We start from the raw sequence: 18,096 nt of genomic DNA, 5'->3' as shown, positions 1-18,096 counted from the left end.
CCCTGTTTCAGACAACCAACCAAATCAAACTAACCCAAACAACACACACACACACACCAAACAAACAAAACACCTGCCAGTGAGTTAAGTCTGGAAAGCCAGGCAACCTGCACCAAATGAATCTCTTCAGAGGTATGTAAACCAACCAACCAAAAACCAAAAACAAACCCAGAAATGGGAACAAATTTAAAATTATTTTTTAAAAAAACTTATTTATTTATTTATCTGGTTTTTCAAGACAGGGTTTCTCTGTGTAGCTTTGAAGCCTGTGGAGCCTGTCCTGGAACTCACTCTGTAGACCAGGCTGGCCTCGAATTCAGAGATCCGCCTGCCTCAGCCTCCCAAGTGCTGGGATTAAAGGCATGTGCCACTACTGTCTAGCTACAATTTATTTTTTAATCACATGTATGCATGTGTCTGTGTGTGAGTGTGTGGGGGTATATGTAACTTGAATACCTCTAAAAATCTTATATAAGAAATGAAACCAGTGGGGTAGAAAGTTGGCTCATTGGTTAAGAGCTCTTACCACTTTTCCAGAGGACCCAGGTTTAGCTCCCAGCACCATGCTGGGCGGCTCACAACTCCAGGGGATCAGGCACCCTCTTCTGGTCTCCACAGGCACCTGAATGTTTGTGGTGCACATAAACTCATACATACAGACACAGACAGACAGAGAGGGAGAGACAGAGAAATCCTGTCTCAAAAAAACCACCATTACTACCACCAACAGGGTAAAAAAAAAAAAAAAACCTAGAGGAAAAAAGTACAATTTTGTAAGTTGTTACCAACTTTAAGGGTCGAATGTGAATGGAGCCAGCATTTGGGTCACCTTTCACTTACTTTTTCCCCCCTCATTTATTCATTATTTAACTTGTGTTTGAGTGAGAGTGTGTGAGTGCATGCCCCTATACACACAATGGTATGTGTGTGGAGGTAAAGATCAACTTTCAAGTGTCATGTTTTTCCTGCCATAGTCTGGGTCTCAGAGTCTGAACTCTGGTTGTTCTTGCTGGCCCAATCTTTCTCTTTTAAAGTGTGCCTGGACAATCTACTGCTATACCTGTGGTAATTAGTAGAACAATGCTAGGCTTGGGGAGAGAGTGGACACACACTCGGAGCTTTGAGTAGACAGAACCTGAAGCTCTGAAATGCTTTAGGCACCAGATTTACTCACACACAAGCTGCTCCTGACTTGCTAGTGAAGTAGCAAAGAATAACTTTGTGGTTTCAAAAATCTGAGTAATTTTGGAACTTTTGTTTAAATTAATTTCTAAATATGTATAAGCTATTTATTGTTTCAGTTTCTCAATTTAAATTTTGGTAAGATTTTTCTATAAGAATTTATATATGTTCATCACTGACATAGATATAAATATACATAAGAAACAGTAATTTATATGTTTTACTAATATTAATAATATACCTATAAATTTATAAGTAGACTGTGAGAACTTGGATTACACAACTCAGTTACAAGTTAGGAAGGGAAGAGAATAATCTTCAAGTTCCCATGGATAATAAACAACAGACAAAGGTGTCTATCTCCGTTTGTAAAGCTGTAAAGGGTTAAGATAGTAAAATGGGGCTCAGAGAACACACTGGAACAGAAATAAACAGGCAAAAGAACTAAGAGGTCAGGGATGAGAGGAACGGCCATCAAGCGCATGACCTCATGCAACCCAGCTGTACACCTGGAGAAGAGAAGCCATTCTTTCTTGCAGACACACTGTGAAGACTTTCAACGCTAAGAATCAGGAAGGCACAAAGCTGAATCCTGAAAACTAAAAGCATGGGCCCTTCATTTTACACTGCATGGAAAACATCCAGAGCTCTCATCCCTGAAAGCTAGTGGGAAATGCGTACTTCTTCAGAGATGGCACCTAAGAAAGGAAGACCCAACTAATGCTTGGTCTTGATGTAGTCTCACTTGGATATCTGTATAAACCTGTTTTCACTCTATCATTTTCCTGACACATGCCTTCCTCACTGCTCCACACACAAAAGCAGATGTCAGAATAGATACACCCTTACTGGGACGCACTAACGGGAAATGTGGGTAAGAGCCAGGAGGGCCAGGACATAGGGAAAAGATGCTTTTCCAGAAGGGCCAAAGTGCCTCACTCTGCTATGTTCAGAGTGTTTGGGACCACCATAAGTACTACCTGCAGAGCTAAAAAGGTTATTTTTATAATAGGACTGAATGTGTGTGTGTTTGTGTGTGTGTGTGTGAGCTACATGCTCCTTGAGTTGGTTTTGAACTTGGTATGTAATGAAGAATGACCTTGAATTATCTGTCTGTTTCCCAACTGCTGGGAGTACAGGGTTGTACCACAATGCCTGGCCTTGTATAATATGAATGGGTAATAATTCATTAACTGTCAGTTTCCTTAGTCTTTCAACTATTTGTTAAGTCTCTGAAAAAAATGCACATACACTTTCTACATGATTTCATGAACTTAGTTAGAACATGGTCCAGTCTGTAGTATACAGTCACATACTTGAGGTTAAAGGTCCCTGCTCTGAAGCTTGAGGATATATCTTTGTCCCTTCCTGGTTCTTAAAGTCTTGTACAGTTTTAAGTAAGTTTATGAACCTTTCTATTTAAGGTATAGCTCCCAAAGTTTAGGAGTAACTAGTCTTTTCAAGTTATGCCAGGAGGCAGAATTTTTTACATTTATTTTTTTACCCTCCTCCAAACTTTTTATAATATATAAATGCTTCAATAAGAAGAGGAAATATGAGACAGCGATGGTAATACACAGCTTTAACCCCAGCACTCAGGAGGCAGAGGCAGGTGGATTTCTGTGAGTTTGAGGTCAGCCTGATCTACAAAGTGAGTTTCAGAACAACCAGGGATACAAAGAGAAACCCTGTCTTGAAAAACAAACAAACAAACAAACAACAAAAAGAGGAAATACAAGTAATTTTAAAGAAAAGAACTAAGAAACAAACAAACCAACACCCCCAGATCTCGTCCTAATATATTTCAACTAATTTCAGTAAGCATATATTATTTTAGTGTTTCAAGAAATAACTGTCATGGCTATAACATAAATGGACTTAATCACTGCTGTTGGGCAAATCTACTGGCAAAACATGAAATTTTTTAAAAATTTAAAAAGAAAAAAAAGCTGGAGTGTTAAATAGTAAGTTTCAGTCGCTGACAAGACATGATATCAACAAGGAGTTTTTGAGCAAGTATATTTCTAGAAAATACTATACTGATTGTTCTTGTCATCTCCTGTCCCATGTTGTTTATTTTATGGGTAAGAGTGCCTCCATGGATGTATGTCCACCTGTGCACGCCAGGTATCCTGGGAGGCCAGGAGGAAGGCCGGCATCCCCTGAAACTGGAGTTACAGGCAGCTATGAGCTGCCCTGTGGGTGCTGGGAACCAAGTCCAAGACTTCAGTAAGAGCAATGAGTGCTCTTAACTGCTAAGCCATCTCTCCAGCCTCTTGATAGTTCTCTCTGGATCATGTGGTTTGTGGGCAAATCCCAAAGCCTCCTTCTTATTTTTTCTGGTTATCACTGACTATCTTTTATACTTAGTACATCTGAGTGAGAACTACCAGAAGGGCTAAGCAAATCTTTGCACACAGGGAGGATGCTGGCTCGGCTAACCATGTGATGATCAGATGAGCCTTCAGACACTCAGCTGGTTACCGCTTTCCCTTGGCAGTCAAAGCACCACCTTTGGGCACCTACTAAGCCATGCATAGACAAAGGAGTTCTGCCATGCCACCATAGTGGTGCCCTGGCCTGGACTTCAATCCTGGAGCAATCCCTTGCATTCTGCAAACTCCAGGACTGTGGGTTTAAACAGGCAGAGAAGCCTTCCCAAGGGTCTGCTTTTGATTTAAGCTGGTTTCTTAATTGGGTGATTATGGCTAAATGAAACTGAAAAAGACTTTGTTTTAAAAACATGAGGATGTGATTTAACCTCGTGACATCCCTACTGCATATACAAACCACAGAAAGCAACCCATGTACAGTTTCTTGTACATAACCCCAGTAGACAGCAAGCCTTTTACAAGTCTGGCATACCTGGAGCAGTGTGTTGACATCTGCCTGCGCTTTCAACTTAAATTTCATTTTAGCTAACTTAAAAAGTAATTTTCATTTCTCAGGTACATAGCAGCTAAGAGGCTGAGGACAAAGATACCTGGGATCTTAAGGTATGGGGCTCCTAGTATATGACATGGAGCACTGAATGTGGGTAAAGGTAGATCGGGTCCTTATTCATAGTAATCACAAATTTACTCTACATATCATACATTCATGGCCTTTCATAGATGGAAATGACATTCTTTTGTATCACCAGATGAACTAAAATATGATTCATGAAATATTACTTTAGATTTAAGTTGTACTGAAATCCAGAAGGTGAGATACTAATGTTATTCGTGGAATTAGGTTACTACAGATTTGCTACTCCTGTTACACCATGCACATGATCTTTAGGTCCATACACTGTTGCTGAGTGGCTCAGAACAGGCTTATGCATAGGTGTCCCTGTCAAAATGTTACAAGTGCCAGGCAAGAGCTGCCAAAGGAAAGATGAAATAACCTTCTGTTTGTCATTGTCATTTGCTTTTCTTCCCTCCCTGTCCTGCAGGAGATGTACAGTAAGACAGACAGAGTACGGCCCTACTACAGGGAAGGGAAGACAGGCTTTTATTCATGTCCTACAAATAGCTATGCCAAATCACTAATTACCTCTAATTACAGGGGATAGCTGTGTCATTTTTCTTTTCATAATCTAGCCATTTACACACTTTGATTTTTTTTTACTTCCATTTGGGTTTATTAACATCAAAGTTTGTCAACATTTATCTGTCTTCAGGCATTTTTACCTGAGGCAGTAAGATTAAAAACAAAACCCCCAAAATGCCCCACCCTTCTCTGCATTCTTGTAAGAAAGCTTTACATACATGTTGGTCTTGTAGTGTTTCATGGTTGTCAAGCTTCTATATATTGCTGTAAAGTTTATTACCTGGGCCACATCAATATAAACAAATACAAATAACCTCTAGTACAGGCCAGCAAGTCTGTTTTACTCACCATTAACATCTTATCATCTTTTGACTCCTTCACCCAGAAATACACACCACAAATACAAGCACTTTCACTCCTGATGCCATCCTGCGACTTGCTGATGTGCGCATGTCTGTGGTCACCTACCCAATGCTTTCTGGTTAGATAAGCATTCTGCTTTAGGAGGTGGAAACGGCCACACACAGGACTTGACTATTTTTACTACAGAACCCCAACCGTAGACTCCAGGAAACAGGAGGACACACTACTTCAGTCACAGGATCAGTTAGTTATGCTTCTAAATGAAGCATGTTACCAGGCCTGCTCCTCTCCAAACCTGCTGAGTTTAAACTAAATGTACAACTCACTTGCAGCACATGTAGGACCTTGTAGCACTGTACCCTTCATGGCCTGGACAACTCTTGTCATCACTCCCTCTCCGCTAGAAGCCTGTCCCGGCAACAGCACTTTTCTAAGTCACGGTAGATCTTTCCAGTATCAAGTTAGCGTAAACAAACATCTGGACTGAGCAGAAGGAAAGGGCAGTAGCAGCACCAGTGGGTCAAGGCTTACTTTTGTCTTCCTAGACATCCTGGAATCTTATTTATGACAAGAAATTGGACTTTCTCTTATTTTGATGCCCAACGAAGCCTTGAAGTAGTTCCCCAAAGAACTTTTATCATCTAGTGAGTAGATAAACTTTTTAACTCTACAATAAAGAGACCTGACAAATATTCCCTCACCATGTGATTAAAATATTACCAGGTGAAAACTATGTCTTGTATCTTGCCTTCTGATCTAATGCACTGTAAGGACACAGTGTGCTTTAGTAGTATTCCTGACAAAAGGACATAAACCACAAGGGAACAGAAACCAATTCTATGAAGAGACAGTCTACAAAGCAACTCAGTGACAGGAGAAATGCTTTAAGAATGGTAATGGGCCGGGTGGTGGTGGCACACACCTTTGATCCCAGCACTTGGGAGGCAGAGGCAGGCAGAACTCTGTGAGTTCAAGGCCAGCCTGGTCTACAAGAGCTAGTTCCAGAACAGGCTCCAAAGCTACAGAAAAACCCTGCCTCGGGAAAGTAAATAAATAATTTTAAAAAAGGAGACGAACTGAAGCTTAGAGAAAAAGTCTACTTATTTTAAACTAAGTGTAGCCTTTTTTGTTCTTTTTTTTTTGGGGGGGGGTGTTCAAGATAGGGTTTCTCTGTGTAGCCCTGGCTGTCTTGGAACTCATTTTGTAGACCAGCTTGTCCTCAAATTCAAGAGATCCACTTGCCTCTGCTTCCCCAGTGCTAGAATTAAAGAAGTGTATCACCAACCTTAAGTTTAACCATTTTATGTACACTGCAACCTGAGTACTCTATCTACTCATTCATTCAGTAACAAGTATTTATTGAGTATCTCCGATAAATCAGGGTCTCTTCTAAGCACTGTTAGTAAAATGAATGGAAGTGAGGCAGTTATACGTAAGCATGGTTGTGATGTGACTATGAAGTACTTCAAACATGTTAAAGGCTTGGTTTCAGCTGATGGGCTTCGAGAAGTGGTTGGGTGAATCCACTGATGAGTTCACAGCAGACTGGGCTATTAGGAAGGGGAGCATAGGTAGAGTTAGTAGCTTATTGGAGGTATGGCTTTAGTTTTTCTCTCCCCATCAAGTCTAGTCTGTATTGCTCCATTAGACTTGGAGTGGGGTCTGTCCTGGGACATGGTCAGCCTACCAGGGGTCATATGATTAAAGGAAACTGACTCCTCATCTAGCAGCTAAAAACTGCTCCTAGCTAGGAGTGGGATTTCTTGTCTACCCCTCCTTCCACATTGGGTTTTTGCTTTTGTGAAGTTTGCACAAGTCTTGTGCATGTTGTCACAACTGCTGTGAATTCATTGTTTCAGGAAAATGGTTTTTTTTTTTTTTGGATATTATCCACATCTCTGGCTCTTACAATCTTTTGACCCTGCCTTCTGAGAAGCTCCCTCAGCCTGAGTGGGGGACGGGTATGACATACCTGTACAATATAGGGCTTAGAATTTCACTGTCTCTTACTCTGACCAGCCAAGGGTCTCTGCTATCTATGGAAAGAAGCTTCTCTGATCAAAGCTATAAAGCACAATGGATTTATTCTAAGATGTATTCAGGTTTCAGACACGTTAAAGCATGTTGGGAGGTGTTTCTGAACGGGTTAAAATATAAATATAGAGGTGCTACAATACTCTAAAAAATCTATTTTAAAAATGATCTTTTAAAAGCTACTTGGTATTCTGACAAGTAATATTTAAACAGTGAGCTAGATCACACTATAAGAACAGTCTGAGCTTCACAACTAACAATATTGTTAGAGACACTTGATTCTTATCAGAAAATGCAAATGCGAACTAATAGCATGGGCAGCATCTCCATGGGTAGAATCAGGATGAGCAGGAGGAGATAGACAGCTAGTAGGAATAACTGATACCAACAGAAACTAAAACTCAAGAGTAATCCTAGCTTCCAAACACTACTGCAGCTTGTCCCTGAAATGCTCAATCACAGTAAAAAATAAGGTGATATTGAAAGGCAAAATATATGTCTAAAGATATGGGTCATGGAGGTGATTACAGGGGACATAGATACAAAAATCATACAAATGCATTATTTCTAAGGTATGTTGATATTTATTATTAATTTTATTATGGCTGCCAAGTATTTACAAAGATCTATCTTAAAAGCATTTTTGCAGGACACAAGAGGACAATTGTACATATGAAATCACAGCAATTGCTGTAGTGTGCACGAGAGCCATACAAGCTCAAGCAGGACGAAACCCTAGTAAGAGGGGACGGGGCATAGAGGGAGCTGCTGCATCTCACTGCTGCTGGAAGAGGGGAGTCAGTTCTCTTCTGAGACAGAGTCTCTCTCTCTCCATAGCCCTGGCTATCCTGGGACTCACCAAGTATACCATCCCGTCCTAGAACTAACAGAGATCTGCCTGTCTCTGCCTTCTGAGAGCTAGAATTAAAGGTGTGTGCTGCCATGCCTGGCAATAGTCAGTTTTCTTTAATGGTGTGTGTGGTAGTTTGAATGTTATTGGTTCCCATAAACTCATAGATAGTGGCACTGTTAGAGATGTGGCTTTTTTTTTAATTATTTTTTTTTATTGACAAAAGGGAAAAAAAGTTTCCCCATTTCCCTCCCCCTCCTCCCACCCTTCTCCCCCTCCTCCCACCCTTCTCCCCCTCCCTCTCCAGTCCAAAGAGCAGTCAGGGTTCCCTGCCCTGTGGAAAGTCCAAGGTCCTCCCCACTCCGTCCATGTCTAGGAAGGTGAACATCCAAACTGGCTAGGCTCCCACAAAGCCAGACCATGAAGTAGGATCAAAACCCCGTGCCGGGGCTGGAGAGATGGCTCAGTGGTTAAGAGCATTGCCTGCTCTTCCAAAGGTTCTGAGTTCAATTCCCAGCAACCACATGGTGGCTCACAACCATCTGTAATGAGGTCTGGTGCCCTCTTCTGGCCTATCTATACATACAGATAGACTATTGTATACATAAAAAAATAAATAAATATATAAAAAAAAAAGATTTCTCCTTAGGCCGGGCGGTGGTGGCGCACGCCTTTAATCCCAGCACTCGGGAGGCAGAGGCAGGCGGATCTCTGTGAGTTCGAGACCAGCGTGGTCTACAAGAGCTAGTTCCAGGACAGGCTCCAAAACCACAGAGAAACCCTGTCTCGAAAAACCAAAAAAAAAAAAAAAAAAAAAAACCAAAAAAAAAAACCCCGTGCCATTGTCCTTGGCTTCTCATCAGCCCTCATTGTTCGCCATGTTCAGAGAGTCCGGTTTTATCCCATGCTTTTTCAGTCATAGTCCAGCTGGCCTTGGTGAGCTCCCAATAGATCAGCACCACTGTCTCAGTGGGTGGGTGCACCCCTCGTGGTCCTGACTTCCTTGCTCATCTTCTCCCTCCTTCCGCTCCTCATTGGGACCTTGGGAGCTCAGTCCAGTGTTCCAGTGTGGGTCTCTGTCTCTATCTCCATCCATCACCAGATGAAGGTTCTGAGATGTGGCTTTGTTGGAGTAGGTGTACCCTTGTTGGAGGAAGGGTCACTGTGGGGGCAGACTTTGAGGTCTCCCATGCTCAAGATACTGCCCAGTGTCTCAGTTCACTTCCTGTTACCTGTAAGATGTAGAACTCTCAGCTCCTTCTCCAGCACCATATCTGCCTGCATGCTGCCATGATGATGATGGACTGAACTGTAAGCCACTCCAATGAAATGTTTTCCTTTATAACAGTTGCCATGGTCATGGTGTCTGTTGACAGCAATAGGAACCCTAAAACAACAGGACACCTGCTCTGTCAACTACACTCCAATATAGGCCCTCCAGTTCAGCCTCTGCCATCTTAAGCATAGCAGCTGCGACTACCTGAGGCTCTCATAAGACTGAGTCTGCTGAGTTCTTTCACAGGAAAGGAAGACCACCAGAACCTCTCCTAGGACTCCAGTCACTTCTTCCCACCTAATCCCACACTCTCAGCTATGTGTGTCTGGTCCCAGCTGTACCTGGCCTTGGGAGCTGCTAGAGTATATTTGTAGGAGTCAGGAAGCCAATTAAGTGGGAGACCCCACCTATACAGTTTCTTAGAGGTTTATGCCCATGCCAAGGTCGGACTTTTCAGTGTCAGAGCCATCTTGTCATCACCCATGCTCCTGCTACTAAGCAACACAAACTTATTAGCTCACTAGGTTGGACTGGATGAACTCTTCCTTTGGTCAGTGCTGTCTAGGATGAACAGGCACTTGTTCACATCTCTCCAGAAGTTCACATATCAAATCCTTTGCTATCAGTAGTCAACTAACAGTTTCCTGGTCCCTTGAAACCTGGTGGAACTGTCTTCACTTTGTACCAGCTATCCATGTACTGTTTCTCAACTCCTCAGCCACTCTTCTTAGGTCGTCTCCATGACACAGGGGCTGGAATTTGTTACTTCATCTCCTTTGCCAGCTGGAACAACTTTAGCCTGACAACAGAGGACTGGGACTGATACTGCAAGACACCAGAAATAGAAAGGCATCTGTTTCTACGTCCCAGTCTGTCTTATTTATTCAGAGGTGGAGCCCAAAGGCCCACATAAAAGGTACAAGGCTGTGGCCATACCTTTAGGAGCACATCCTTCACACCAGGGCGTTCCCAACCAAGTCTACCAAGCAGCTTCCACAGCAGTTCTAGAGGAGCCTTCAGTCTCCACAGTCCAGCACGTACTGCTTATGAAATGCTGCGGAGCTGAAGGACTGTACAGATCAGGTTCAGCCCACTTACCCTTTCTAACAATGGCAGACTCCTGCTGGCAGGTTTCTTCACCAGCAAAAGGCTATATATTGCTGTGGTATATCCATGCCTCCTTCAAAGGGGCCAACATTTAGCTTTATGTGTCCTTACACCTTACCTCCTTCAGGGTCCATTCTTCCTTACCTAGGGGTGGGTAGCTATTTTTTGACCCTGTTGCTTTTTTGGGTTTCTTTCTCGTAAAAAGTCTTGAGGGCATTGAAAACATACAGACATTATTCCATAACCTTCAACTGAGGTGAACAGTATTACACAAATGCATGCATTTAACAAAAAAATTAAACCATTTACTTGCTGACTCATGCTGTGTGCATAAATGTGCGCATGTCTGTGGAGGTCAGAGAGTAACTTGCAGGAAGAGTTAGTTCTCCCCTTTTACCATGTAGGTCTACGGACTGAACTCAGGTTGTCAGGTTTGGCAAATGCTCCTTTACCCACAGAGCTATTTTGCCAATCCCCAGCATCTAACCATTATACAACACCAAAATATACTATATGGCTTTTGACATATGCCAGGCCTATTTAAATAAAAAAATAATCTAATTGGTCTGAGGTTTATTAGTGGAAGCCTCTCAGTTTAGATGGAGTGAAATCATTGATTTTTTTAATTTTTATTGAGTTCTACATTTTTCTCTGCTCCCCTCCCTGCCTCTCCTCTCCCCTTCAACCCTCCCACAAGGTCCCTATGCTCCCAATTTACTCAGGAGATCTTGTCTTTTTCTACTTTTTACTTCCCATGTAGATTGGATCTATGTAAGTCTCTCTTAGTGTCTGCATTGTTGTCTAAGTTTTCTAGGATTGTGGTTTGTAGCCTGGCTTTCTTTGCTTTATGTTTAAAAAACACCTATGAGTGAGTACATGCGATAATTGTCTTCTGTGTCTGGGTTACCTCACTCAAAATAATGTCTTCTAGTTCCATCCATTTCCCTGCAAAATTCAAGCTATCATTTTTTCTGCTGTGTAGTACTCCATTGTGTAAATGTACCACATTTTTCTTATCCATTGTTCTATTGAGGGGCATTTAGGTTGTTTACAGGTTCTGGCTATGACAAACAAAGCTGCTATGAACATAGTTGAGCACATGTCCTTGTGGCACGATTGCGCATCCTTATACCCAAAAGTGGTATTACTGGGTCTTGAGGAAGATTGTTTCCTTTCTGAGAAATCGCCACACTGACATCCAAAGGGGTTGTACCAGTTTGCATTCCCACCAGCAATGCAGAAGTGTTCCCTTTTCCCCACAGCCTCTCCAGCATAAGTTGTCATCAGTGTTTTTGATCTTGGCCATTCTTACAGGTGTAAGATGGAATCTCAGAGTTGTTTTGATTTGCATTTCTCTGATGGCTAAGGATGTTGAACATTTCCTTAAGTGTCTTTTAGCCATTTTAGATTCCTCTGTTGAGAGTTCTCTTTTTAGGTTTTACTCCATTTTTTTAATTGGATTATGTGATCTTTTGGTGTCCAATTTCTTGAGTTCTTTTGTATATTCTGTCTGATGTGGGGTTAGTAAAGATGTTTTCCCATTCTCTAGGCTGTCGTTTTTGTCTTGTTGACCGTGTCCTTAGCTTCATAGATAGAAGCTTTTTCGTTTCAGGAGGTCCCATTTATTAATTATTTCTCTTTGTCTGTGCTGCTGGGGTTATACTTAGGAAGTGGTTCCCTGTGCCAATGTTCAAGTGTACTTCCCACTTTCTCTTCTATAAGGTTCAGTGTGGCTGGCTTTATGTTGAAGTTTTTGATCCATTTGGACTGAGTTTTGTGCATGGTGATAGATATGGGTCTATTTCATTCTTCTACATGTTGACATCCAGTTATGCCAGCAGCACTTGTTAAATAAGCTTTCTTTTTTCCATTTGGTATTTTTTTGCTTCTTTATCAAAGATCAGGTGTTCGAAGATGTGTGGATTGATATCCGGGTCTTTTATTTGGTTCCAATGGTCCTCCTGTCTGTTCTTATGCTAATAGGCTGTTTTCAGTATTGTAGCCCTGTAGTAGAGTTTGAAGTCAGGGATTGTGATGCCTCCAAAAGTTCTTTTATTGCATAGGATTGTTTTGGCTATGCTGGATTTTTTGCTTTTCCAAATGAAGTTGAGTATCATTCTTTCGAGGTCTTTTTAAGAATTTTGCTGGGATTTTGATGGGCAAAAATCATTGGTTTTACATAATTTTAAAATTGATATTTGCTTTATTAAATGTAATAGCAAAAGACAAAAATCTTGTTGCACAGAGACATATATAAATATTAGTAGTATTAAAATCTCAATTTCATATGAATAAAAGAGAAGTTTTACACTTTTGAGAAAATTATTACATAATTATTATTATAACAAAGGCCATATCAATTTATTTATTAATTTATTTATATATTTATTGCATTTATTGCCAGTCATAATATACTTGTTGAAAATAGAAGAAAAGAGTATAGTCTTGTCTTTACTTTTTCCTACTGGGAACATGCTATGTCTCTAGGGTTCCAAGAATACAACGGAGTTTATTTGGGACAATGGGAATTGCTCTATGCTTCTGGCTAACCTTTCTTTCTTTCTTTCTTTTTTTTTTTGGTTTTTCGAGACAGGGTTTCTCTGTGGTTTTGGAGCCTGTCCTGGAACTAGCTCTGTAGACCAGACCGGCTAACCTTTCTATAAATGCCAGCTAAACCAAAGCCACTTTACTATGCTGCACAGTTCAGTTCATTCCATCACTGTCCTATGTACCAAAATGCAGAGATGAAACAGACAAATGGCCATTCTGCTATAGGCAAAACAAGTATATAAAATAATTCCAAAAGAGAAGAAAAGAAAAACCTGATTAGTGAAGCAGGAGTTTGTAAGAATTTATAAACACACACCAGGCAATGGTGCTGCACGCCTTTAATCCCAGCACTCGGGAGGCAGTAGCAGGTGAATCTCTGTGAATTCGAGGCCAGCCAGAACTCCAGAGCAAGTTCTACGATAGTCTCCAAAGCAACCCAGAGAAACCCTGTTTTGAAAAACAAAACAAACAAACAAACAAAATTATAAATACAAATGCAACTAACCCTTCTAAGGGGAATAAAACACCAATGAATGTATACACTAAGGAATGTGGACTAACTCTTCCTCACTTTTACTTAGAATAGAGAAATGTAATAATGTCTGCTGTTAGGCCAAATTATTTTACTAGTTAGATAGTGAAGAGCAAACAAAATAAATCTGAAATGAAGCCAGGGAAACTGCTAGTATCCAGTATTCTACTTAACTGGACAAACTTTAGAAGCACCTCACCCACTGATGAGGCCTGAAGCACGTTCTACTACAAACGTTGGCAGGAGGCAGTACTGTTCCCTGCTGTACTTACTATATTCTAAAATTGTAATAACCACATTTACACAGATGAGCAGTTCACACTCTGTACAGCTTATCTTGTCAACCAGTCCCGATTAAGGTGCCACCATTTCCCGATTACTGTGACAACTCTGTAACTCGTTTTTAATTCACTCATTTTTCTAAGGCCTTGACATTTTCCCATAGAACAAAGCAAATATTATATAGCTTGATAAGATGGCAGGCTTAACAGGGATTGCAGAATGATACTGAGATGCTGTACCAATCATAACAGGAAAATAATAATCCTGTTCAAGACAGAGCTGCATGCTGTAAAATGCTAGCATCTGGCTTCTTAAACTTTTCCAGTCCTGACCCTTTTTTCCACTGAACTTTCTTTTAAAATTAAGACCCTAGGTATAGAGATATGTAAAATAGGTATATAAACCATCTACTAACAATAAATTATCAAGCTATCTTACAACCACCATTTTATGCATATATTTTTACCATTTATTAAAGAGGAAAGCAAATTTTGGGGTAGAGATGGGAAGAGGGCTCAGCTGTTAAAAGTACTTGCAGCAAGTAAGAGGACCACAGTTTAGCTCCCAGAGCCCATGCAAATCCATAAATGCCCTCAGCTGGGTGTGGTAGCCTGCCTGTAATTTCAGTCAGAAAGGGAGACATGGGTTTCTTGGAGCAATCTGATTGATTAACAAGATGGGCCAAAGTCTGAAAGCTCTAGAAAGATCCTGACATTACCTCAGCCCTTCACTTGTACCCATACACATGTTTACATGCAAGCACAAACTCCACACACATACACATGAAAAAAAATTAAAAAAAAAACAAAACAAAACCAAACAACCAAAACCACAGGTCTGTGAGGTGGCTCAGTGGGTAGAGCAGCTGGCTGCTCAGACTGAAGACCTAAGTGTGATCACTAAGCTCAACACGGTGAAGGACAGAACAGACTCCACCACCCCTGGCCTCCATAGGTGCAGAGCACTTGAGCCCATACACACCAATACAAATAAATGTAATAAAAATTTAAAAGTACTTAATAAGATAGGTATGCTTCTTAAATCCTGGCTGGGGATCTGACAGTGCAGGACGTAGAACATTTTCAATGATTTTTTTTGGGGGGGGGGGCCTTCACTGGCACTTTGCTTTTCTAGTTATCAAATAAACACGCAATATGTATAAAGACTCGTAAGCATTTAGGAGCACTTCAGAAATTGTTAGAAGTTATGTCTTAATCCCAAATCAAAATTCATGTAATGACTTTTAAGAATCAGTAACATGAATTTTTCAAATCACGTATTTAAATACAATACAATTACAGATATAGTAATTTGATACACACCGAGGAATGATGGTAGAAACATACTGAATGCCTCTTTTCTGTTAATAAACCACTACGTTTCTGTAAGAGTAGGAAACTTTGTACATATAGTAAAAATACTGCAGTTCATAACACACAGTAGTCTGGAATCTGAGCCAAAGCTGTGTTCAGAACAAGGCTCCAGTGAAGTCATATGCTGTAACGTAGACAAGCAGTGCTACAAGTGCTGGAGATTCACTGTGTATTTATGTTTCTTTGTTTGTTTAAACAATTCCTCATCCAGTGATGGCCCCGCATGAAAGCGCCACCCACAGTTAAGGAGCTGGTCTAGTGTGCCTTGTTTGTACTTCTAATTAAACAAGTTTAATCACAGGCCACTGAAAACAAAGTAACTTCTACCTAAGCCGCTTTCTGTGGGGTAGGGGTGGGGGTGGGTATCCACAAAACTGCAGAACTCCTGCCAAGGCTACTACAGTCCTTATCTTGCCACTGTGGCTTAGGTGATCAATGACATTCCAGGCCGCTGCACACACCCAGCTCATAGCTCACTCCTTTGCTGAGTCAAACTTCCTCGTAGATCTCTGAGCAGGTGTTCCTTTACCTACACTCCTTTAGCCAAATGAATTCCCAGGAGTCCCAGGAAGCATTTATTTCTCATCCCTTCAGGAGAGCAGGAGGGTGCTGGGTGCTCTTGTAGGACCCTCTAATGGGCAGCCAGCATTAAAACTGCTCTCTGCGGTCACACATCCTTAGTACAAAGGATTTCAATAATTATGAAGGGAAAGAAAGAAGAGTTCCAACCTGTCTGTTCCTTCATGACCTGGACATCTACACTTATTCCTGTTGACCCCACACAAACCTCAAGCTGTTGGTCACCATGGAAGAAAACAGAAAAGAATAGGAAGTCATTAACACAACTTCACCATTTTTTACATCATTTAGTGTGATAAGCGGAAATGAAGGTTATTCTTAAACTAGATCCACATGTGATACTAAGTAGAATAAACACAAAATAAAACTGTATGCACACATGTGCCCCAAACGGTGGGGGAGGGTTAACAGGTCCCCCTTGGAAAACACATTCCAATCACTGCCTTAGAGGAAGAACGTCAAGCCAGAGCTACACCGAGTGCACTAGTTTTCAGCCACTGCCGAGGAAGGAATTCCACCCTGGGAGTAAAAGCATAAAAACTCATTTTCTATTCGTCCTAGGAGCAGACCGAGCTTGTGTCAACAGACCTTACCTGCGTAGTATATGGGAAACTCAGCAACAGGGGAGAAAAAGTAAATTTATTATTCAAGGCATTAGTAGTTTCTAAGTCAAAATAACATCACGTGGAAAATTAATCTGAGGTTCTGAATAGGATGAAATTGAATATGCAAGCAGAAAAACCAACAATGAAAAATAAATTTGTCTGACATAAGATGGTTAAGAACACCTGCTGCTTTTGTAGAGGCCTGGGTTCGGTTCCCAGCACTCACGTGGTGGTTTGGAACCACCTGTCACTCCAGTTCCAGGGGCCGATACCCTCTTCTGGCAACTGGGCACCAGGCCTGCCTGCAGTGTATACACATACATGCAGACGAAATACTCATACACATAAAATAAAAATAAATCTTAGGAAAACTTAACCAGAAGGCTACATTGCATGAGAAGTTCTCTCTGCCTCTCTAATCAGATGTGGTGCGAGACTGGTGCCAACACATGCATAAGCTATATTTATCTTCATACTACCAACATTTACCAACCTTTAGTCTGAAAGGTTTGCTTTTCTTTCTGCTGTATTGTTTCTTGAGTTTTCCATTAGACCTAGATAATAGAAACCTAACATATAAGGAAAATAAAGTACTACTTTTAATTCTAAGAAAATGAAAACCAAACACTCCCTATTTTAGGTAGCACTTCCAAACTTCCCTGAGTTTTCACAAGGCAATATTTACCTTGAAATAGGGCACTAAACACTGGCAGCCCAGGTTTTAAGAAAACCAGTTTCACTGAGTAGACGGGGGTCCACTAAAACATCAACGCTTAAGGCTCATGTAATAGTCGTCATTAGAACATAGAGAATCTACAACCACCAACTGTTTTAACTTTTATAACTGATAGTTTCATGACTGGAAAAGTCACCTAACAGGACGACTCCACCGCTCCGCACAAAGCAGCGACCAAGGAAGCCTTTCGCTAGAGAGGCTACCAGATGTCCCTCCCGGGGAGGCCGGGGACACACAGCGCCCGCAGACCAGCTCGCCCCTTCTCCCGCAGACGCCGGCCCCGAGCCACGCCCACCCGCGTCCCCCGCCTCCGGCCGCCCTCCTCCCCGGCTTTCCGGGCACGCGCAGCGGCCTGGGGTCTCCCGCGCCTCCCTCCCAGGGGCGTCCGAGGGCGGGGCTGTACCTGCGCCAGCACCGTCAGGCTGCCCTCGCGCGCAGCGGCTTTCACGCGGCCGTGGTGCCACGTCGCTCCTGCCCCTGCCAGGGCCACGCCGGCCACAGCCGCTGCCACGGGGCCGGCACGCGGGACGGCTTGTCGTCCGGCCGCGAGCACGCGCCGCAGCCTGCCGCCCCAAGCCGCCAGCCGAGCGCTTCTCCCCGCAGCCGCCGCCATCTTTGCGGAAGTGCTTGAGCGCCGTGCTCCGCCCCCACCTCCTGGTGCCTGAGAAGTCACGAGGGCCTTGACTCTCGCGAGATCTCAGCGGCCTCCACCCGTGCTCTCCGCGTGTGAGCTAGGTGTGGCTGCCTCCTCGACGTTTAAGAGCGGTCGGGAGTGACCGTCCCCTCTGGTGTCAGATTGCTGAGTTAACTGGAAAATTGACCAAACAAGTTGGAGGTACCACCGTTGTCCAAGATAGGGCTGGAGGGATGGGTCAGGGCTAAGAGGACTTGCTGCCCTCCCAGAGGTCCAAGGTAACTCCTGCTCCGGGGATCCTGCGCCCTCTTCTGGCCTCTGACACCTCCCTGATAAAAATGCAATTAAAATTTAAAAAGGAAGGGAAACAAGTACTGGGTGGAAGACCGTGACTATGTATATGTCAGACACGCTAGATTTTAAACGGGTGTGTGTGTTTGGTGGTGGTGGTGGTGGGAG

At 42.3% G+C, this 18,096-nt stretch overlaps 1 protein-coding gene across 1 annotated transcript in view; it reads right to left on the bottom strand.

Moving 5' to 3' along the window:
* The window catches only part of Micu2 (mitochondrial calcium uptake 2), a 92,031-nt gene extending 74,386 nt beyond the window's left edge, over positions 1 to 17,645 (bottom strand). The window contains exon 1 of the mRNA XM_041633964.1: positions 17,407 to 17,645. Coding sequence (XP_041489898.1) covers positions 17,407 to 17,616 — 210 coding nt within the window. The 5' untranslated portion in view covers positions 17,617 to 17,645. The remainder of the gene's footprint in view (positions 1 to 17,406) is intronic.
* Positions 17,646 to 18,096: the final 451 nt, after the last annotated feature.

This window comes from Microtus oregoni, unplaced genomic scaffold (genome assembly GCF_018167655.1).
Source record: "Microtus oregoni isolate MIOR12 unplaced genomic scaffold, Mior012 000045F_ref0000178, whole genome shotgun sequence".
Classification (NCBI taxonomy): Eukaryota; Metazoa; Chordata; class Mammalia; order Rodentia; family Cricetidae; genus Microtus; species Microtus oregoni.
This window is presented reverse-complemented; position numbering and strand designations above follow the sequence as displayed.